The sequence below is a fragment of the Bombus fervidus genome, chromosome 2 (assembly GCF_041682495.2).
Source record: "Bombus fervidus isolate BK054 chromosome 2, iyBomFerv1, whole genome shotgun sequence".
In the NCBI taxonomy this organism is placed as follows: domain Eukaryota; kingdom Metazoa; phylum Arthropoda; class Insecta; order Hymenoptera; family Apidae; genus Bombus; species Bombus fervidus.
Window position 1 is genome coordinate 9,870,738 of NC_091518.1, and position 21,686 is coordinate 9,892,423.

The following is a 21,686-nucleotide window of genomic DNA, read 5'->3' on the forward strand; positions in this document are numbered from 1 at the left end:
TTTCCTCTTTCCCGTAAATACATTTGCGTTGATCTGCTTTGCGTTCTTTCCGTGCCACTTTTCTATCTTTTATCGTATTTTCGTTTTTTCGTTCTTCTATAAGAAAAGAAACAAGCCGATAGTTCGATACAGTGAATTTATATCATTATTTTATTCTTCGTTTATGCATTTTCCTGTTTCCTGTAAGTACATTTTCGCTGATCTGTTTTCCTTACTTTTTCACCGATGTTGCGTGACTTTCCGATCTCTTTTCGGTTCTGCTTTTTTTTTTCTTTGCTGCTTCTGTGAAGAAAGAAAAGGAGTTCGTAAGTGAAAGATTGTGGAATTAAAGTAATATAGCGGATTTCTTTGAGAGTTGTATAGTGAAATCGAGATATTATTTGACTTGCTTAGATAGACAAACGTTTGTGCACAGTTTCCTTACTGATATTCATTATAATCATTGGAAACGAAAGACATTTCATTGACGTAATGTCGAGAGATTCATGAGACGCGTGTGCGTTCTATCGAAGAGGAGAGCAGTTGATTCGCTCGTCTAGGCTGAGTGCTCGCCGCGAGACTTCTCTTTCGCACTGACAAGATGCAGCTTCCATTCGGATGTCACGTCACCGTCCGAACGCCAGTCGTCGACCATTAAATCGTTTTCTTCGTCGCATCATCCTCCTGGCCTTACATAGCTGCCGTTCGAGACATCTTTAAAACGTGTCCAACGTATCCATGCAACATGAATTCACTGTACAATTTCTAAAAAATTCTATCGTATATACATACACATACATATTTTCTAAACTATCAGAGAAGAAAAAGATTTCTAAAATCTAACAGCCTTTGTATCGACGATTTATTTAACCAAATCCCCTCTATAATCTTCCACTAATCGCTCGACTATTTCAACATATCCAAATTTTGCAAGAAATTTTTTAAAAATATAGATACGTTCGTGTAATAAAGGAACAGATTTTTTAAATCATCGAAAGAGAAAAGAGTTGCTAAGATCTAGCAATCTCTGTATCGATAATTCAAGCCATTTTTCCCTGTAATCTTCCCTACTAACTAAATCCCTCAATTAATCCTCAAATCTTTTCGTGTAATAAAGAAAAAAATACTCTTCTATTTTGACGTAATCGATCAAAACAGTCACGTTAAAGGGATTATGGGGCGCGATGAAGGATGGACGAGGGCTAATCCGTGGTACATTGAACTGGAATCCCTCGGCTGTAAAATATCTCGTCCATTACCGCAATTTCACCGCGGTTCTAACCGCTCATATACATATCGAGTCACGTCAGCCGAAACATACCGAAGTCGTAAAGCTCCCGGCGTTGCACGCGGACGGACGGAAAAGAATCTCGGTGCCTAATTCGAGATGTTTACCCAAGCGGTGTTTCGGGGCTCTCTTAATTCATACCCGACGCTGTTGTTGCAGCTTAGCCAGCGCCAAATTTATTAAAATCGTTACCGACGGCCGTCGTTCACCGCGGCAAGGAACGCCAGGTTATTATTATTACATCGTCGATACGAACGGAAGCAACCCCTCGCGGGAGTTACTTGTCTTCCTCTTCTGTAAGAAAATTGATGAGACGAAAGATTATTAGGAAATGCAACAGCTTTGCCGCTTCTACGATTTTGTTCTTCTGTGATAATTCCTGGAATTTTTGGTAATACGGAATTTTGCAGGAAAACGTATCTGCTCGTTTATAAGGTACTAAAACATTTCTGTTCGTTGATTATTAGTAAACAATTATTAGTAAATTAGTAGTAGTAGATTATTAGTAAAGTATTTCTGATCGAAATGGAATATGAATATCAATTTAACAATGTACGATGTTTCATGATAATCTATAGAAAACGATTGGATATTAATTTAGAATTATACGTGAAGCATGGAATTTTAAAGCAATAGGATGTGGGAAATATATTTCTGTGAGTCTATGACTCTTGCGACTAATTGAAATGTCTATATATTACTTTTCCGTTGATACAAATATTCCCGATCCAATTGGGAAAATATTTTTGTCTCTAGCGAATAAAAAATTCGTCATGGATTTCTGTTAATAATTTAGGATTGTACAAAGATATGTAACTCAAAATGAGATACACTCGGAATTCAATATTCAATAGTTTCTTCGTTTATGGGATAACAAGAAATTATTGCTAGAAATGTTTCTGACGAAAAAGAATTTCGTTCTGGAGCTATTTTAGATCTCCATAAAATTGTAACAGGTGATCGATGAAAGAAGGTAGGAGGTGGTAGACCACCGTGCTGGAGATTCGATTGAATGAGCCGTATACCTTTAAGAATGTGACAATGCGTAGAAAATGCGTAGAAAATGCTAGACGAATCGGCGAATATCGACCATTTCAATGATCCCGTCGAAAATCTTCACGTGGTCGCGCGATTTTATCCCACTGAAAAGGATCGAAATCCTCGCTAGATCCCATGCTATTATGCTCGAACGTCAGCCTACGATTTCTCGGTCATTTCATCATTCTTGCGTTCATTGTTCGACGATGGGACTCGTGTCTTCATCTGTTGCATCCAGTATCGAGACATCTGTAGATATATCAAATTTTGTATTTCAATTCTCAACGTAGAATCTTCTTTGGATATTTAAAGAATTAGTACAATTATCAATTTTGAAATATTGGAAAGTTAGAGAAGCGAATTGAAACTTTTAACAAATTTCAATGAGTTTTAGAGATTTGAAAATTGCACAATTTTTCAAGTTGTAAAATTTGCAAAAGATAGCGAATGAGAAAAAAGATTTACCTTGGCGAAAATGATTTATTTCTTTAGATCTTAGAATTTAATATAATCGAAACTATATCGGATTCATCGCTATCTGTTCAAGGAAAAAGATTTTCTACCAGCATTGACGTAAATCTCACACTTGTCGGTTGTAAACTATACAGGAAAGAAATTCCTCGGTCGGATTTACTCGGTTCGACACGGTAAACGTGACACGAATATTCCCTTTGTGATCCGATGCAGCTTAACGGTGTGGTTGTGTAAACAGGTCATTGGGTTTCGATGAACTCGAATCAGTGTGGATAATTCAATAGAATGAGGAGGCCACAGACCAAGTTACAACACGTTCATTGTAATTACATTCTACGTCAAACAGATCAAAAGAATCACTGCCAATCTTCAGGATTATTTATAATACCTAAGGAGATTCAAACAATTAACATATCCAATTTTATCGATCAAATCTACTGAAACTACAAACTTATTTTAGAAATAAATGTTTCAGATTTGGACAAGGAAAAGCAATAAGCCACAAATTTCGAATGCTTGTAATTTAAAAATCTGGAATCAATTTTCTGAATTTAAAGTTAACTTAAGATTTGAATTTTTGGAATGTTAAATATTGAAATTTTAATATCTGAGATTCTAACATTCCAAATATTTCAATTTGAATATTTGAATATTTGAGTTTTCTAAATTTTAAGTATACAAAAATTCGAGCACCTATATTTGTAAATGTATAATAAATAAATCTAAATTCTGAAATTTAAATTTCCCATTATTTTCTTATTTGGAAACAATTTGGAAAAGAAACTTTCTAATCATTCCAAGGTATAAAACCTTGATTCCAGGTAAGAATATTCATAATTACTCGCTAATACGTACCTACTGCAAAGTGACGGGTGTCGAAAGTTGACGCGTCAAGTTGCAAAGGAACCATCGAAAGTGGTCGATCGTTCGACCCAAAGAATTCTTTTTCTACTCAGACCGACAGGTGCAATCGCTTTCACCCGCGGATATTATTTCTGTCAACGTTGCCCGTGTTTATCCGCATACATATTTGACGAACTCCTCTCGTGCAGGTCCAACGTCTAGGTCGGTAGCGTGTTACCTGAAGAAGCAATCTCTGTCGCATGAAATAACATTTAGGCCGGACTGTCTGGTCCACTGCATCCTATTTTATCTGCAAGTATACCTGTGTTACACCAGCTTCTGTGCAAGTGTCCTGGAATCAAAATGATTCTTTGTTTCAATGTAATCGGTTAGTATGCTACATGTTTTCTAATTAATATCGTTACTTATGATTAGAATGCTTTTAGTTCCTGTGAGCATAAAAAATATTTAATATGTGTTATGTTTATTCTACATATTTATTTCTGTGCTATTTTTATTATTGTTAACATTGTATTGTATCGCATTCGTTTATTGCATTGAGGCTTATGCCTGTTAACAATTTTTCTGTGTATGTGCACGATTGATATATTTTCTTTCTATCTTAGTTTATTCCTTAAAGTTGTATCTCATTTCATTATTTATCAAAATATGTCTGTATCCTAATTTACTATATAGATTGCTATACATCTTCTTGGTTTCTCTATTCGTTTATGCAGAAAGCTCTCCAACTTCGTGCTTCCCTTTATGAGGTTTCTAGTTGCCATATTTGTTTTTATTATTATTGCTTACTTTTTCTGTCTTTATTCATTTATTATTACTGTTACTATTTCTTTTTTGTAATTATTATTGTTACTATTTCTGTCCATTTCTTAATTCTCAGTGTGATTTGCCTGATTTTTGTATACATATATTGTGCAGTCGTTTAGTATGTAATTATTATTATTATTACAAAGTATACAATATTTGTATGCACGTATGTTTATCAGTTTAGTTTCAAAAAATTTTGTTAATTGATAAGGAAGTGGGTACAATTGAAATTCGATTAATCCGCAAACAACAAGCAGTATGCAAATATAATAAAATAAATGTACCGGTGTGTAAATATTATATTATGTTCAATGTTGTATTCAACATATTTGGAAACGATGATAAACATAAAATCAGAAGAAAAAAATAACATTAAAAAGTTATTAAAACATGAAAATATGAATGAGAAGTAAAACTTTCCATTTCACTGAAATGGTACGAAGTCAAAGAAGTGGATGTATTATTTAATGTAAATTAATAATGACTTTCTTGTGCAAGCTTCCAGATTTTCAAGTCATTCTTGTGACACTTTGTGTGTATTTTCGCCACCAGGATACCTGTCTCTTTGCCTACACTTTGTATAAATAGTCCTTTAGTAAGGCTAACTTTCACAGGACCACATGGTCACCCATTACTGAACTATTAAGTGCCCATCAATGTAGTTTAGTAAAAGCTTCATTTCGTGTGTATAAGCTAGCTGGTTCAGACATGGTATTCAGTCTTCAGGTATTTGATTCTGGTAGCGTTTGTGCAGTTGTTGTCGCTATGCAAACCCCGTTACATATTTTTTAGTACTTTAAACGCTTATTTGTTATGCATAGAGCTTTGTTTTATAGCTCCCATAACTTTTTGTGTACAGAAAAATGCATTACTTACAATGTTGCTTCTTACAATGTTCCTGTTCAAATGTGATATCCAATTTACTTTATTCACTAAAATTTTACAAACTTTTCTATAAGTAAATAACAAAATACACACTACTTCCAATTCTATTTCACTGCAATTCCAAAGCTTGGTTTCGAAGTTTTGTATTTTCGTTGAAATGCAACGTTCAGAATTTTGCTAGACAAGATTCGAAGTATCTTATCATAAGTAAAAAAACGTATAATATTTCCAATATTGCTTCCTTTGCAATTACTTGCGTCTTTCCTACAAAAATGTAAATTATTTAATATCTGCTTAAAATAAATCTATCGCTATATTGAATATAATAGTAATATTTAACGAATACCAGCTTACGCGAGAGCATACAAGGTCTTCTTCTGTTCCTTTAGGGAAGACAGCATCGATGCTTGGCAAAATGGGGGAGGAGGCAAAGGATACGAGAGTGTGAAAAATAATTTCCTGCCGCTGATATGTGGCGGATCGGACGAGAAGAAAAGTCCTGGCCGGGGGATATCAAAATATTATTCGAGGGTTACCTAGGGTAGCTCCGCATTCTCGCGCCATATAGGAGCCCTGTTGAAGCTAAAGTGGATGGTTATTGCCCTCAACCTGACCGCACAGGCTGGCACACTCGACTACCTCATGGCGGTACACGAATTTCGTATTTACCACTGGTTAATCCATCATGCTTGGTTTATTTCGAATTTGTATCATTTATTTATTAAAACACGCTACAAATAATTGTATTCACCTTTTTAGGAAAATGTATCTCATTGTTTCACATTTTATTCTGCAAAAATTAGAAGACAGTAAGTACTTTATAATATACTTTGGTAATAATTTGTTTTATTTTGTGGAATTAAAAAAAGATTCATGATATCTCTTTTTATTTCTCTTACAGGATGATCATCAAATTTATGTGTCGCATCTAAAAAACAGATGACGAAGAGAAATCTTCTTGAAATCTCCTTGACATATCCATCTGAAAACAAATCGATTTTATCAGCAGATAAGAAAACATATGTGTATTTCATCTGTATTTTTATGAATAACATTTTTTTTCAATATTATTCATTCTTCAAGATTTCCAAAAATATACTTCTGTACAAATATGTCGACTTTATAGATATTGTATATGTAATTATAGAGGAGCAAAATTGCAATATATAACTAGTGATCCATTTTTCATCTAATTTCAATGAAAAAATTTCTACGTTGCTTTGTAAAAATACAATTTTAGAGTTCTATTCAGAATACATATATATACACACATATACATATATATAAATTCGAATATTAATGTTCTCTACATTTTTATATTTAATTTCTAACCAAGTGAAAAATCTCTACATTGTTTTTTATAATATAATATAATATATAATATTGAAGCTGTACTCAAAATATATGTAAATTGTAATATCAAGATTCTATGTATTCTTCTATTTCATTTCTGTATTTTAATTTTAGGGAACTGTGCGAGTAAAATCGTCCATCGGTTCCGGTATCAGCACGAATCCACAATCCAGAAGTAGGTGCACGCGCGCGCGCGTGTTTGCGCCCAGTTGGGAAGCGTTGCACTCTCACACATGCGCGCACAAGTACAGCAAGTACTTACAATTAGTACGGGGAACGCAGCCCCAAGCTGTGAGAGACGGTCGATATGTGGTCACAATGAAGGGTGTGGCGTTCGAGGACCAAAAGCTCTCTCCTGTCCGCTTTATCCTACCATTGGCTGTTGCCAGGTGTCGAGAATGGCGGACCTTTCTCGCCGTGGCCCTCCGGCTTCTCTTAACAACACTTCAAGTCTTCTCGCGACCGCCACTAAAGATTTTGCTTTAATTGCGACACGTGGAATGGAGGCAGCTTTCTGATTTGCGATTCACACGCATTAGTGTAGTTCTTAGATCCTTAGAATATTGAGTCATTGTACATTCCTAATTAATCTTTAGTATTTAGTTCCTTGTTTCATTGTTATGGTGTAGTACAGTGTTATAGTAGATTATATTTCTTTCTTTTGTTTAATGTGATGTTGAAAGTGCTGATAGAATATTTACTTTAATTTTGGTTGTTTTCAGTTATAGCATACTCAGATAGTAGAATTATAGTACGGTACAGTATATACATAGTATATTTGTATGTGGTATTAAATATTTTTTATTTATTTGATTTATTGACATTATTGATAGAAAAAAAGAAATCTGCTTGTTTTTGTCAACTGAAAATATCAATTAATTAAAGTAGTGTGTTGTGTGACTTATGAGTTGAATCTTGCAAATAACGTTACTTACCAAGCTTAAATACTTATGTTGATAATAAAAAAATCTATCAGAAGTAATTGCATAGTAATTCAGAATTAAGTAACAGAGTTGCTGTATAACAAATTGTATAATTTGCTTGTCTTAATCCGTAAGTGCCTTGAACATCAAGCTTTAATTTTCAATATGAATTTATGCAGTAGATGCCTATCAAATGGAAATTACAAGATAAAATATCTACTACGATTTTGGCAACTTTCTTCTATATAAGAGTACAGTGAATGTGTGTAGTATAATGTTCTTAAATCATTCAAGCTCTCCTAATTTCCTACGAATGATCCATTTTCTGTGCTTTCAGTTTTCGATGAAGTGTTACGTTTTCCAGGCAGACTATAAATTCGCTTGAAAAAAGCCAAGTTTCCAACGAACGAACGATTCAACCAGAAAATTACATACTCAAGGTTCTTAGCGGGCGCTACTTTAATGGAGACACGTGTCGCGGGTATTTCAGATCGTCGGTACACCGTGTCGCGATGATGAAGAGAATGACGACGTTCGAGGAAGATTGATGAGGTGTGTTTACCGCTAACTAATTCCCGTCTGCTGCCGGTTCACGTCTAGCCAACTAACTTTTGCCCCCGGCGGAACGAGGATCCCGAAGGGCGTCCCGAATTTGCGCCGACAAATCGTTTGAATTCCACCGACGGATGATTGAGTATGGAATCGAGAATATCGTGAAAAATGCATCGGTGTGGATCTAAGAAAGAATATTTCATTAAAATGGAAGTATAATAAAAAAATAGAAAAATTAGGTTAGGAATAAATGTAACAGTAAAAGCTTTATTTTAAACTTTTCATTTTGTTACATCTAATAACATAACCTTAAAAAATCCTTATTTCTTCACAGAAAAACCTGGTTCTTTCTCTTCATCTATAATATCATCGTTTCTATTCCATTCGAAGAATCTTTATAATCCTAAAGTTTCTCGTCGATGACGTTCCATTCCAACTTCCGTTCTCGTTATAGGAGAAAGTGTCAGGTAATATTGATTCCGAGTAATTTCACAAAACAATACGATATCGTCGTGGAAAACATACAAATTGACGAAGAAAAAAATCTTTTGGTAGTCGTTCACCGGAGGTGGTTAACGAAGCATCACCCTGGATTAGGCTTGCGTCAAGCCACAAAACCAGCCTCTTCTCGGGGTTCTGCGTACGATGAAGAAACGGAGGTTATTCTTGGTTGAACAAACACTGGAATGGGTCGCGTGCGCCTCCCACATATTTATAGATTTTATCTCTCTTTGACTTCGCCGAGGCGAGTAGGCGTTCGTGTACTCGCGTGCACCACGAGCGGGAGGAGGAGGACGCGAAAACCGGGAGAAAATCTGTGGAATGCCGGTAGAAAGAAGGAAAACATCAGCCGGAATGACAGAAGAGAAGAAATCGAAAAGGGATTGCTTCTATTTTGGCTTGGCTAGAGAAAAATTTGCTTCCGTTACGTCGACGAGATTTTTCTTCAACCCTTTTACATCTATGAACGAGATATCTGGCGCTTCTTTCCATTAAAATGCAAGATATCTACAAAAAAATTCGGCAAAAATTAGTTCAGGAGATATCTCTTGTGATATTTTTGATGTTTCATTAATGATATGTACTATGTATAGAACATGGACATTCGTTGTTACTTTTACATGAAACAATATTTCATTTTATATATTCAGTATTAATTGTATACAATGGTTACAAAAAGTATTAGCATATAGTACCCTTATTTTCCTATGAATCGGTTTTTTATTGAATTCTATGCATTTTATACCTATTGTATCTAATCTTTGTAATCACATGAAACTACTACTAAAAGCGGTAGGAAATTTAACATACTTAGACTTAATTAATTAGTATCTAAATAATGTAATGGACACAATGATTTGCTGATGTTTTCTGTAACCACTGTATACGAATATTAAGCACACAAAATATCTCGTTCAAAGCGTCGCAAGAGCGACCCACTTTTCAAATGCAAAAGGGTTAAACAAAGATTCGCGAGATTGCTATAAATATTAAAATATCATTATCTTTAAAAACAAATCAATCTCGAATCTTCGACGGACTCGCCACGAATCGTCGAAAATGTCGAAACGTTCTTTATTCTTTATTCGGTGCTCCTTTCAGTAATTTTCACCGATCCGCGCACAATAAGAAGATAAACAAGCACCTAGAAGAAGTAGAGGGAGGCGGCGAACAGTTGTCACCAGACATGAATGGGAAGGTTTTTCGCGAGCCACAGAAATGAAACGAACGACTATTGAACCAACCGATTGTTCGATGGTTTGGCAGTGTTATTTTTATAATTCACTATATTCTCGATTCTCCTGCGGTGGCTCTCGTGGCAAAGCGTGGTGTTGTTTTTATTGGCTGCATTTAGGGAATGGAATAGTGGAGACCGACGAACAGGAAAGAGACCAAGCGAGAAAAAGGCGGCCACAACGTTGAAAGAGGGGAGAATCGGTGGGAACGGGATGTTGTTCCATCCCTTCTAGCAGCGCCGTCTATTCTATCCGGTAGCACCTACGTTCTAGTGCCTAAACCGAGCTAGAGGTAGGATAGTACGAGTTTTAGGGGTGGCAAGACACGATTCGAGGGGCTGAAGAGAGAGAGAGGAAGAACGTAGCTTTGTAGAGAAGGGGAGTGAAACGCGAAAGCGCGCACGACTACCAGGGTTGACAATACCACAATCATCCAGTGTTATTTCAGTACGAATTCCTTCTCCCCACTCTGTCTTCCTTTCTCTTATTTTGCTCTCTCTCTCTCTCTCTCTCTCTCTCTCTCTCTCTCTCTCTCTCTCTCTCTCTCCCTCCCTCGTTTTTCCTCCGTTTCCCCCTTCTATTTTTCTCTTCTCTTTTCCTATCTTTTCTTCCTCTTCCTCTATTCATTCTCCTATTTTCAACAAGGTCGAACTTGTTCGTCTGTCTTTATCCTGAATGCTCCGGGATCTGGCCATTTTGCTAGCTGTGAAGAAAAACATCTCTCGCCTTTTACTCGCAATTATCACTTTGTCGAGTTTTTCTATTTTATAGGTAAGGCTGTTATTATTGTCGGTGGTGGCATCTTGCGGTGTGTCGAATGGATTTTGAAATTTGATAGTACTGATGATAACAATAAGGCTAGAGAATAAATTGCTGGTTAATGTAATTTGGTCATTCATTTTTCTTTTTTCAGAAAACTATGAACTCACGATCCCGAAAATTAGGCGTCACTCTTCCGGATTGGAAGGAGGCTTCTTTTTGTTTGAAATATACCCCGGGATTCTGAACGAGTGGCATCTGTAATAACAACGTCCGTTCTTGCAGCTCTCCCTATACGTAGCGTCGCTACGTGAACGCTACGTGAAATGGATTTCTGGAAGCCCGTTCAGGCTCTGATTAACCACATTTACGCGGGAACACTAATCCCGACGAAAGATCCATTACCGATAATAGTTTCATGGACAAAAAATATTTCCTTGAGAATTATTTTCCTGGAGAACCGGAAATGAAGGAAAAGATAATGATATCTAAAGAAGAAGCATTTTTACATACGATGTAATGACTCATTACTAGTGAGTATTTGAATCCTTTGATATTTTTGTATACGAAATTTATGAATGAAATGGGTACCGCATAGTAAGAGGAACTGAATGAACCAAGTTGTACACTGGCCACAATCCGTGACGTTGTTTGGTTATCATAGCAAACCTAACACAACATGGTTTGTTATTTAACAAATTAATTGGTTCCATCCTCCTTTTTCAGCGTATCATTCCTTCTTTGTCTTTCTTCTTTACGTTTATTTCTAATTAAACAATTTTTTGAGGTTATATCATTCGGTTCAGTTTGTCTATTCGTGAAAAAAACATTAATTGTATTATTGGCATTAATTTTATTGTCTTTAATAATGATTTTCACAGAGAGAAGGTGTTTTAAAGTACTCGTAGTTAATTTATAATTGCAAGTAATGTTACGTGCAATGATAAATAAGTATTTAATACAGTTTCTGGAAGTTCACTATGTCTTTTTTTCATTACATATATATTTGGAGTCTATAGATTTACCATATTGCCTTGTGATATAAAATAGGAAGAAAAATTAACACACTAGTAATTTGATATTTGTACGTATGTCAAAGGTAAAATACAAAGTCGACGATTGACAATGTCTTCGCGTATCTTTCTGGTACTCTTTACTGAAGTATGTCGGAATAGAAAGAGAGGGAGAGAGAAATACTCTGTCGCCACCTTCTTAAAGCCAACGAAAATATTGTTTTACGTAAATATACGTTCGCGATGAACCACTTTTATCCTTTCCTTTTCACGCCTTTTAAGCGATAGAGCTGTAATTGTCAGCACTTTGTCATCAAGAATTTTGTCAGCTCCAATCGCAGAAATATGAACATTTCATAGAAAGCATGCATCGATTTAATTTTAATTAGTCTGCACTTCTATAAGATTTCTTCAGTAATTCTATATACTAACTGATTTTTGATAATAATATATTGGATTACAAATTTCTATCGAATAATGTGAGTTGGATACTGAAGATAAAAGTATGGGTGAAAGTTCTAATTCTAGTTAAATCTCTCTTAATTTTCGCTATGAATTTTCGGAACAGTCTAATAAATTAAAGTAAACCGTGTTTTAAATTTTTAAATCTTATAATTAAATAAACGAGAATAGATCAAAATTAATTTTACTTTTTACTTTTTAGGTAAGTTTCTTCCTTCGTTATGTGCAATTCTACAAATAACACAAATCTATACATCTACAAATAATTACGATATAACTAAAATTATCAGAGTGTTCGTGGTATCATGGGGTCATATACTTCAAAAAGTATGAACGAATAAACGAAGAAGTGATCCATTAGGTAGGAAGCCCCAGCTGACACACCCTGACGCTATCAAAACACGCCTTAAAACTTATATTCCTGCGTAACGGCATGGTAGTGGTGGAAAAACTGCGTACGTGAGATAAAATAACAGAGTGTAGTTAACAGGCTTGGGTAAAAATATTCAGCCAGCTTCCACCATTCTCCCTTTCCTCTCTTTCTCTTTTTCTCTTTCATTCTCACCCCCCCCCCCCTTCTATTTTCCTCCTCTCACCTTTGATTCTTTTATACTCTGTGATTACAATGAATCTTTCTAAGACTTATCTATTTGTTACATAGAATTTTATAAAATACTAATTTTTTGAAGCTTTAACATTGGGCACTTTCAAAAATATCGCAATTTTTAATGCATGCAACATTGAAAACCTATCGATATACCTCTATTTTTTACATTTAAATTTTGAAATATATAGAAATATACTATAATTAATAACTAAAAGATGATATCCTTCTAATAACCAATTTCTCATATAAGAGTAATGTCATTTTTCAATGTATTACGTACGTTTTTAATAATTGTGTAAAAAATAAAACAAAGTACACCACACGGCGAGTGTTAGGTAAATCAATTTCTAAATTACAAATATTTTATATGAATATTACCCAATATTGATATATTACCGATTTACACCAATTATATGTATGTAAGTTTATCGATAATATAAATTTCTGTCTTCGTCGATAATATAGAATACGATTTCCGTTGATAATATAGATAGATAATATAGATAATATATTGTGGTTGTCATAGACAGGATAATTTTGATTTCGTTCATTTTAGCAATGTCATTAATCTAATAAATTATTTTTAGTCAATTCTGATTACATATTAATTAATGTATTTGCAAAATTGTTTTTTAATCATCGTAACATCTTTTATAATTTATTTTTAACAACTTTAACATGTTAATTATTTAGCGATTAGTATATTTTTATATCAGTGAATCATTACACTTAAAGTCAATTAAGTAAAATTTATTAATAAATGTAACAGTATATAAAAGAATCTACCTAAAATACCCAATTTTCTCATCTTGTTTTTGCAATATTGCAAGATATTACGAAGCTTTTAAAACACATAACAACTCATGTATATATATATATATATATATATAACTGTATGAACAAGTTATAAATTGAATACCTGTTCTGTTAATCTAAATATTGGAATTTCGCCAAAATAATTACTATATAATTAACTTACAATGAATTTACAGTTGTGATTTAAATGTTGGGTTTGCAAATGGGTTAACACATGTGATCTGATATTGCATGATACAAACATGCAGAGATCGATAATATATTCCGAACGACAGTACATCGTTTCACGGAAACTTCTTGGATATTTGTTCAAATATAATTTAAAGAAACACGATGTATTTAACATTATCTCCAGAAATATTAGTTTTAATAATCGACAGAATAGGTTATGTTTTCCATTATCACATCAGGTAATTATTTCAATGAATTAATGTTACACTGGTATGATTATTAGAAAATTTGTTTTAGTCATATGGAATAAAACACACGGGATTGACTGGGACGAAATTGCTGCTCTCAAAAAATGAGTCGTTTAGAATTTACTTTTCAAAGTTGTGTAACGCAAGAAGTTTCAGCACAAGCTCTAGTAATCATCAACGCAGTTCCAATGAATCTGACGATTCTAATAAAGAAAACCCTAAAAAATCAGAATTAAATATGCTACTACTGAAATTTGTTGCAATATTCTTTGTGTGTTCCATATATTACTTAGTTATGTCTGGAATCTTCAACGGAATAGTAAGTTTGTAAATGAACAATTACCAGTTGAAAAAATTTATTCATAAAACTTATTATTTTATGCCAGGTCGTAGGAATGGATTGGAATGATTTTATAAATGAAGTACTTTTAAAAGGACAAGTTCAAGAAATTAGGATCTATCCAAATGAGGTAGAAGCTATAGTAAGAACAGGTGCTACTTATAAAGGAAGACTCCTGTTTAAAAAGCTTACTTTTTATGATATTCCCGATGATGTTGAAGAAAAAATTAGGGCAATAGAAAAACGCATTGGTATTGGATCAGGTATAATTATCATACATATTTAATAAATCTATAAACCATTTTTTTATACTGAAATTCATTGAATAATTTTTAGAGGATGGAATTTCAATTAGATATGTTCACATGAATGAAGAAATGGCTGTATCAGAGATAATTAAGTTATTATTCATAATTGGGTTCTTTGTTTTGTTCTTCCGGCATCCAATGATAAAAAAACAATTCGTCAGTTTTCCCTTTATGAATAAAGCAAAATATACGTTAGTGGAACCTTTTTCTGGTAAAGGTGTTCGTTTTAAAGATGTTGCTGGTTTGAAAGAAGCCAAAATAGAAGTTATGGAATTTGTTGATTATCTTAAAAATCCTGAAAGATATACAAAGCTTGGTGCTAAAGTGCCTAAAGGTTTTCTATATTTGTATAACTCAAATATCTATAATTCTTTTGAAATATTTTTTCTTGTAATTCATTGAAATTGATTTTAGGAGCTTTACTCTTAGGACCACCTGGTTGCGGTAAAACACTTTTAGCTAAAGCTGTTGCAACTGAGTCAAATGTTCCATTCTTATCAATGAATGGATCTGAATTCACTGAAGTAATAGGGGGACTAGGTGCTGCACGTGTAAGGGATTTATTTGCAGAAGCTAAAAAAAGGTTTCACTGATTTTTATTTTGACAAACAAAGCAGTTATTAATATATTTAAACTTATTGTTATGTTATCTATTTCGGAAGAGCGCCCAGTATCATCTATATAGATGAAATTGATGCAATAGGCAAGAAACGAGAAGAATCGTATAGCGCATCTAGTAACAGTGAATCCGAGAGAACATTAAATCAACTTTTAGTAGAAATGGATGGAATGATAGAGTCAAAGGATATTATTATTTTAGCCTCAACAAATAGAGCAGAAGTTCTAGATAAAGCTTTATTGAGATGTGGTAGATTTGATAGACATATTTTAATCGATTTTCCGACTTTAGAAGAAAGAAAAGACATTTTTGATTATCATCTTCAGTCGTTATCATTGGAAGGCACTCCAATGAAATATGCTAAATATTTAGCTCACCTTACTCCCGGTTTTAGTGGTATGTGTGTAATTCTCAGTAAATTATTTGAATCTTACTTTTATTTTAATACTCTTGTTTTGAATGGTATTTTTGAAGGAGCTGAGATAGCAAACGTCTGTAACGAGGCTGCATTACACGCAGCAAACGAAAAAAAAGTTAAAATCGATAATAATGATCTCATGTATGCAATTGATAAAGTATTGGGTGGTACAGTGAAAAAATCTAGTACATTGACACCTCCTGAGAAAGAAGTTATTGTTTATCATGAAGCTGGTCATGCAGTAGCAGCATGGATGTTGGAATATGCAAATCCTTTAATTAAAATAACAGTAGTACCAAGAACAAATAAACAATTGGGTTTTTCTCAGTATTCTGATTCAAATCTAAAACTTCTAAGTTCAAAACACCTTTTTGAACGTATGTGTGTACTATTAGGTGGTAGAGTTGCAGAAAATATAATATTTAACAAAATTTCAACTGGCGCGCAAAATGATTTACAAAAGGTAACTGATATGGCATATCTCCAAGTTCAACAATTTGGAATGAGTCCTTCTGTGGGTTTGCTTTCTTTTGATAAAGAACTAACGAGTATGGTAAGATACATTTATAATTTACCAAATGGTAGTAGTATACCACTGATTTATATTTTTGATTGAAATTATCAACTAGAAAACTAAAAAACCATATAGCAAGAAGCTAGGAAGTTTAATGGATGCGGAGGTACGAAGAATAATCGTTGAAGCATATCAAACAACTGAGAAGTTATTACAAGATAATAAGGATAAATTGATAATTGTATGTATGATTATTACATGTATAATATACCTAAGCAGTTTCCATAATTTTTTAGACACTGTTTCAATAATTACTAAATATTACAGCTTTCTGCTTGATGAATGTTTAGTATTATTGTACTACAGCATATGGAACTATGTTAATCTCCTTAAATATCTAATAAATTTCCTTTCCTGAATTTATAGTTGGCTGAAGCACTTCTAAAGAAAGAAACCTTGACATACAAGGACATAGAAGCATTAATTGGACCTCCGCCTTTTGGGAAAAAAGATATTGCAGAATTGCAGGAATATAATTCAAGTGTGGAATAAATAAATGTTGATAATATATACGACGTTTTCCAAAATATCTCTACAGTACTAATATGTACCAGAAGAAATGCTATTATTATGTTTTATTATGTTAATTTCTGTAATAATGATTCACTTGTATAATATATGTAATGTTTACTTTTAGAAATAATGAAATAATAAAAGAAATTACAACTTAGTGACAAAACTTTTACAAAATATTTTACGAAATTAACTCAATATATAAAATTATTCCTTTGTTATTTAAAATCTTGTGCTGTATATAGGAAAGATAAAGGATAAAAGGCAAAATATAAAAAAGAATATATATAGATAACTGTTTCATTGTTTACAGTACATTATTTTTCATAACTAATGGAAATAAGTATGAAGTGTTATTTTTACAATACAACGCATGTAACATACCATTTTTGATATTTCAACAAAGGCTATATAAAATTTATCAATTTTTCAATATGAAATAAAAATAAACGAAAGCAAATAATTCCACATTATAGGTATAATTCCTATTGACTTAAATAAATAAAAACACTTTTGATTTGTGCTTTCAAAGCCTGAACTTCTTTAAACACTATATCACATGTAATAGTAATTAAAACTCAGATGGAACAATGAGATCCTTAATAGCACCATTGAGCGTACGTTCTAAATGTGTACCATTCCAATATATCTTTCCACATTGTTCACAAATGTAAAAAACTTCTATATCCTGTAACACCTTCATTGGTACTTTGTCAATTTGTATTCTTGCTTGGTATTTCGTTGAACATGTGTCAACATCCATAGAATTCGTGCTAAGTATCCATGTACGATCCTCGTGTTCCAACTGGTTGTTCATAGAAGTATCGTATTGTAAATCGTTACTGCTTGAGTTCGTTGCTACAACTGAATGATATGTATTGCTTACATGATCTGATGGATTTGTATCAATTCTATAATTATTTTTACGTGTTATTTTAACATAACTAGAAGAAGATAAAATCCTGTTAATGTTATTACCAATATTTAATGTATAGTTTTAAGAAGAAAAAATGTGTAATGAACCTTTTTAAAAGTTTATCCATTAATTGCTTTGAAACTTTCACAAATTCATCACTGTTACAATCTTGGCATCGACTAAATATGTCTCTATGTGTAACTATAATTTTAAAGTACTTTAATACCTCTCTTAGCTGAGCATCAGGATTAGCTGCCATTACAAAATAACAATCCTCAGGTGGTATATACTGTGAAAACTGTATAATGTAATTAAAATAATTAAGAATGAACAATATTATGTAGATGTCTAAGATTATTAATTAAGACCTACTCTTAAATATTCTTTATTACGCGTCAGAAGCACCCTCTTTTCATAAAGGGCTACTTGAACAGATCGTTCTCCTCTTTGATCAAATGCAAGATGAACGCAGTCGCATCCACACATTCGTAATTTACTTGTTAGCCCTCCTAACATTGAATCACAAACTACACGCCATTGATGCACTGGTATGGATTCACGTTTAACTACTTGTTTGTAATGTTGTCTGTTTAAATTCATGGACCCCATTCTTCGTGGTGATTGTATTGCTTTGTGAAAAGAATGATGATCTTGATTATTTGATTTCCAAAAATTATTCCTCAATCTTCCTTGTGGCGAATCTCTTTGAAAATTTTGTTTATCATAACTGAATTCTTCATTTTGGAAGGAGTGGGACTATAATAAAATGTTTATAAAGTACTATGGAGAATAAACGAATTATTTATTTGACAGAAGTTCTACTTTATTAGAAATACAGTAAATTATGGAACTACCTTTTGTGTAGGTTTCCTTGTATTGCGTTCTCGTGATTGATGTGGTATATGTTGCACTTTCAAACACACATCATAAAACGGTATGTCTAAATGTTCACATTGAATTTCTAATGTTGCATATATTTCTAACAAACAGTATGCATCTAATGCTGTAATATTATAATATATAATTATTATATTTGATTCTTGTATGTAACTATATATTATATTATAATAAAGAGAATATATTGGGTTGACAACTAAGTAATTGCGAATTTTATCATTAGGTGGTATTGACAAAATCCGCAATCACTTATTTGCCAACCCAATATGTTGTATTATAATAAAAACAACAGTAAAAAGAATTACAAACCAGCATATATTATTTGGCTTTCTCTTAGTGGTCTCTGTTCCCAATTAGAAAACTGATCAGATTTATTTAGTTTCTGCCCAAGACAAAGTTCTACAAGTTTACTCAAATTTTTTTTAGTAAATTTTTCATCACTTTTATGTGGAAAAACAAATTTATAATTTTTCACTAACTTTTTCCATAAGTGTACAATATCTAAATAACCTTGTCCATATATTTTTATTTTTGAAAATGCAGGCAAACTATTGCGTATAACTGTTACATCTTGTGCTATTCCAAATCCTATATCATAAATTCATGAAAATATACATGAATAAAAATAATAATTAGAAGAGACATTTATTAACTAGAAGAACTTTACCAAGCTTTAAAATGTTTCTGTTTTCGAATAGAGCTTTGGATAATTTAATCCATAACTCTGTTAACTTGTTTCCTATTGTAGTTACATCTAAGATGTATACATTAGCTTTGGTAGCTATTTGTATTAAAGCTAATTCTGTTTGTTTTGTACCTAACAATTACAATAAATTTTGTAATTATTTTTTATTACATTCTAGTGAAAGAAATTAAACCATTAACTTCAAATATTACCAAAGCATGGTTTCCATTCTAGATCAATACCAACAATAGAGACATCTCTTAATCCATCATCAAGAAATTCTGCAAAACTACAAAGATCATTTACTATTTTAATAGAATCTCTTGATAATTTCAATTCATGATAATTCATAGGATCATTGTCAATGTTCAAATCATTCATCTTGCTAGTTGAAGCTCCTTCATTAATACCTATGTAATGAAATCTTATATATAATTGAAACAACATGTAATATTAAAGAAGAGTTATTATTGCTCTCACATTCATTTTGTTCCTCTTCATATGTAAGTGCCCATGGCCACTTTTCTCTAGGTAGATTAAATTTTTTAGCCCAATATAAAGCTTCAGTTGCATCTTTGGCATTAATTATCATCTTTATTGCAGCAAGTTGTAATGTATGATCATTTCCTACTGCATCTTGTACCATTTCCCACCAGCTAGCAGTACCTTAATTTAAAAACAGTTAATCTTTTATTCATACTATTCCGTGATTTATATTATGTAAAAAATTAACATACTTATACTAGATTGCACGTAACGTTTATACATGAGGAACTGTAAACCACCTTCGCATCTTTTTTTATTTAAATTAGTACAAAGTTCTGGTGGAAGATTATATAATTTAATAAAACGTGCTATTAATTTAGTCATGGGTTTTGTATTTATTGTTGCCATCTTTACGTCTGGTATATTATGTTTTCTATAATATATTAAAGATATTATTATGCTTAAAACTTGTTTTCTTAGTTCATTATTGAAACTTACATAATTATATCATTTAACACAACAGCCATATTATTCTCAGGTCCAATTAAATTATCCAAATACAAGACTAGAACCTTCTGCAAATGAGGATAATTTTCTAAAAAATCTTCTACAACTATTAATTTATTCTGCAGAATAAGTGGTAATAGTAACGTTTCTGGATTGGCAAAATAATCTTGTAATTGCAATACAGCTGCATATTGTGCTGCTTCTTTGTATTTCTTTTCCTTAATGACTTCCTGCAAGAATATACAATTTTTTAATTAAATAATGTGTTATATAACAATTCAAAAGCTAAATATTGTAGCCTAAATAATACCTTTATTATAGGAAGAAATTCCTCCTTGTGTTCTATGAATTCATATGTAGCAGCAACCATTTTAATGAATTCCATATTTTTTTGTGTAATAATTAATTGAAATGTTGCTAATTTTATTTCTACATCTAGGAACAGTTTACGTATTGGTTTTTCCAATTTCAACCAATTTGCAAATTCTTCTATGACTGTAATCCATAAAGAGATATTAATTTATCTTTAACATCACAGGATTTTTACAGTAATCTGTACAACAGTATCTATATAACTATGTATAAAAACTGTGTACTCAATTTTAATACTATTTCCCTGTATACTTGCACATAATAAATATAACTTAGTAATGTCATTTCATTTATATTATATGTATAAAGTAAACCTGTAAATGCTAATGATGAATTCTTTTTTATATATTTAAAATCTGAAGTGTTCACTAATAATCGTATTGTGCTTAAATATGGATCAGGTGCGCTGTCAAAATACTCTATTAATGTTTTGCTTATAACATCACCCTTTTTCCCTGTAAAAATATGTAACAAATAAATTAATAATTATTAATAAATTTTATTGTTACAGTATATAATTGTCACCTACATAATTGCCATATAGATTCTAAAGATTTGAGCCATTCTTTTGTAGCTTTGTCCACATTTGAAAAAAATGTTAAATCTTTTTTATTTTTTGCGGACAAAATTTCTATCGCTGATAATAAATCACTATTACCGTTAGATTCTAAAACTGAGCCTGACATTGCTTGCATTGTTATATACTAACAATATATCGAAAAACGTAATAAAACTAAAGTATTTTGTGGTCTGTATTCTTTCAGATTAGCACAAAACTCGGTAAAAAAATAATTGCATCGACACGTTATGTGAATGTTTCGCATAGACGTCGACAAGAAAGACACATTTCTCAAGTTTTCGATAGTTAGATTGTTATATACACGAAGTAAAACGATAACATTAAAATTCCCTACACGGCCCAATTTCTGTAATTACTTTACTGTTTTTTTTTCATAATTTGTCCCAAATTTTAAATAGAGTGTATGTATATATCGAATTATAAATAAAATATGAAAAAGGGAATATTTTGCAAATATTCTTATTATTAAGACAATTATTATAATTCTAAAATTCAT

At 32.3% G+C, this 21,686-nt stretch overlaps 2 protein-coding genes and 2 long non-coding RNA genes across 7 annotated transcripts; 3 read left to right on the forward strand and 1 right to left on the reverse strand.

Annotated features, from left to right (window-relative positions):
- The first annotated feature begins 3,706 nt into the window (after nt 1-3,706).
- LOC139996144 (uncharacterized) lies at nt 3,707-7,437 on the forward strand. Its single transcript, XR_011802146.1, has 4 exons — nt 3,707-4,010; nt 5,725-5,983; nt 6,095-6,144; nt 6,803-7,437. It is a non-coding gene; the product is annotated as an uncharacterized lncRNA (long non-coding RNA).
- A 3,327-nt stretch (nt 7,438-10,764) lies between these two features.
- On the forward strand, nt 10,765-12,866 carry LOC139997898 (uncharacterized). Of its 2 annotated transcripts, none has more exons than XR_011803141.1 (3): nt 10,765-11,191; nt 11,257-11,385; nt 12,336-12,866. It is a non-coding gene; the product is annotated as an uncharacterized lncRNA (long non-coding RNA). The 2 variants fall into 2 exon arrangements; XR_011803142.1 differs by having other exon boundaries at nt 12,424-12,866.
- Nucleotides 12,867-13,601: 735 nt separating this feature from the next.
- Spg7 (SPG7 matrix AAA peptidase subunit, paraplegin) lies at nt 13,602-16,913 on the forward strand. 2 transcript variants are annotated; one of them, XM_072022461.1, is made up of 9 exons: nt 13,602-13,966; nt 14,025-14,294; nt 14,362-14,578; nt 14,652-14,957; nt 15,038-15,206; nt 15,286-15,638; nt 15,717-16,213; nt 16,290-16,415; nt 16,601-16,913. In XM_072022461.1, the coding sequence occupies exons 1-9, from the start codon at nt 13,799-13,801 to the stop codon at nt 16,724-16,726; spliced, it is 2,232 nt and encodes a 743-aa protein (XP_071878562.1). In that variant the 5' UTR covers nt 13,602-13,798; the 3' UTR covers nt 16,727-16,913. The 2 variants fall into 2 exon arrangements, with proteins under 2 accessions (XP_071878562.1, XP_071878563.1); XM_072022462.1 differs by having other exon boundaries at nt 13,828-13,966; nt 14,011-14,294.
- Nucleotides 16,914-17,214: 301 nt separating this feature from the next.
- Nbr (exonuclease mut-7 homolog) lies at nt 17,215-21,562 on the reverse strand. Of its 2 annotated transcripts, none has more exons than XM_072022459.1 (13): nt 21,140-21,562; nt 20,925-21,065; nt 20,549-20,733; nt 20,230-20,468; nt 19,983-20,164; nt 19,726-19,911; nt 19,458-19,655; nt 19,228-19,377; nt 18,870-19,148; nt 18,518-18,666; nt 18,036-18,419; nt 17,771-17,952; nt 17,215-17,691 (listed from the first exon to the last, which is right to left on the reverse strand). In XM_072022459.1, the coding sequence occupies exons 1-13, from the start codon at nt 21,303-21,305 to the stop codon at nt 17,319-17,321; spliced, it is 2,814 nt and encodes a 937-aa protein (XP_071878560.1). In that variant the 5' UTR covers nt 21,306-21,562; the 3' UTR covers nt 17,215-17,318. The 2 variants fall into 2 exon arrangements, with proteins under 2 accessions (XP_071878560.1, XP_071878559.1); XM_072022458.1 differs by having other exon boundaries at nt 17,771-17,961.
- Between the last annotated feature and the right edge of the window lie 124 nt (nt 21,563-21,686).

What these genes read in the sequence shown, in the direction of transcription:
- Nbr (XM_072022458.1), bottom strand. Translation starts at nt 21,305, where the DNA reads ATGCAAGCAATGTCAGGCTCAGTTTTAGAATCTAACGGTAATAGTGAT. An exon ending in TTACGTGCAATCTAGTATAA is followed by an intron (nt 19,912 to 19,982) that starts GTATGTTAATTT and finishes TTTTAAATTAAG; the next exon opens with GTACTGCTAGCTGGTGGGAA. An exon ending in AGAATGGAAACCATGCTTTG is followed by an intron (nt 19,378 to 19,457) that starts GTAATATTTGAA and finishes TGTAATTGTTAG; the next exon opens with GTACAAAACAAACAGAATTA.
- Spg7 (XM_072022461.1), top strand. Translation starts at nt 13,799, where the DNA reads ATGCAGAGATCGATAATATATTCCGAACGACAGTACATCGTTTCACGG. An exon ending in CTGGAATCTTCAACGGAATA is followed by an intron (nt 14,295 to 14,361) that starts GTAAGTTTGTAA and finishes ATTTTATGCCAG; the next exon opens with GTCGTAGGAATGGATTGGAA. An exon ending in CCTTACTCCCGGTTTTAGTG is followed by an intron (nt 15,639 to 15,716) that starts GTATGTGTGTAA and finishes GTATTTTTGAAG; the next exon opens with GAGCTGAGATAGCAAACGTC.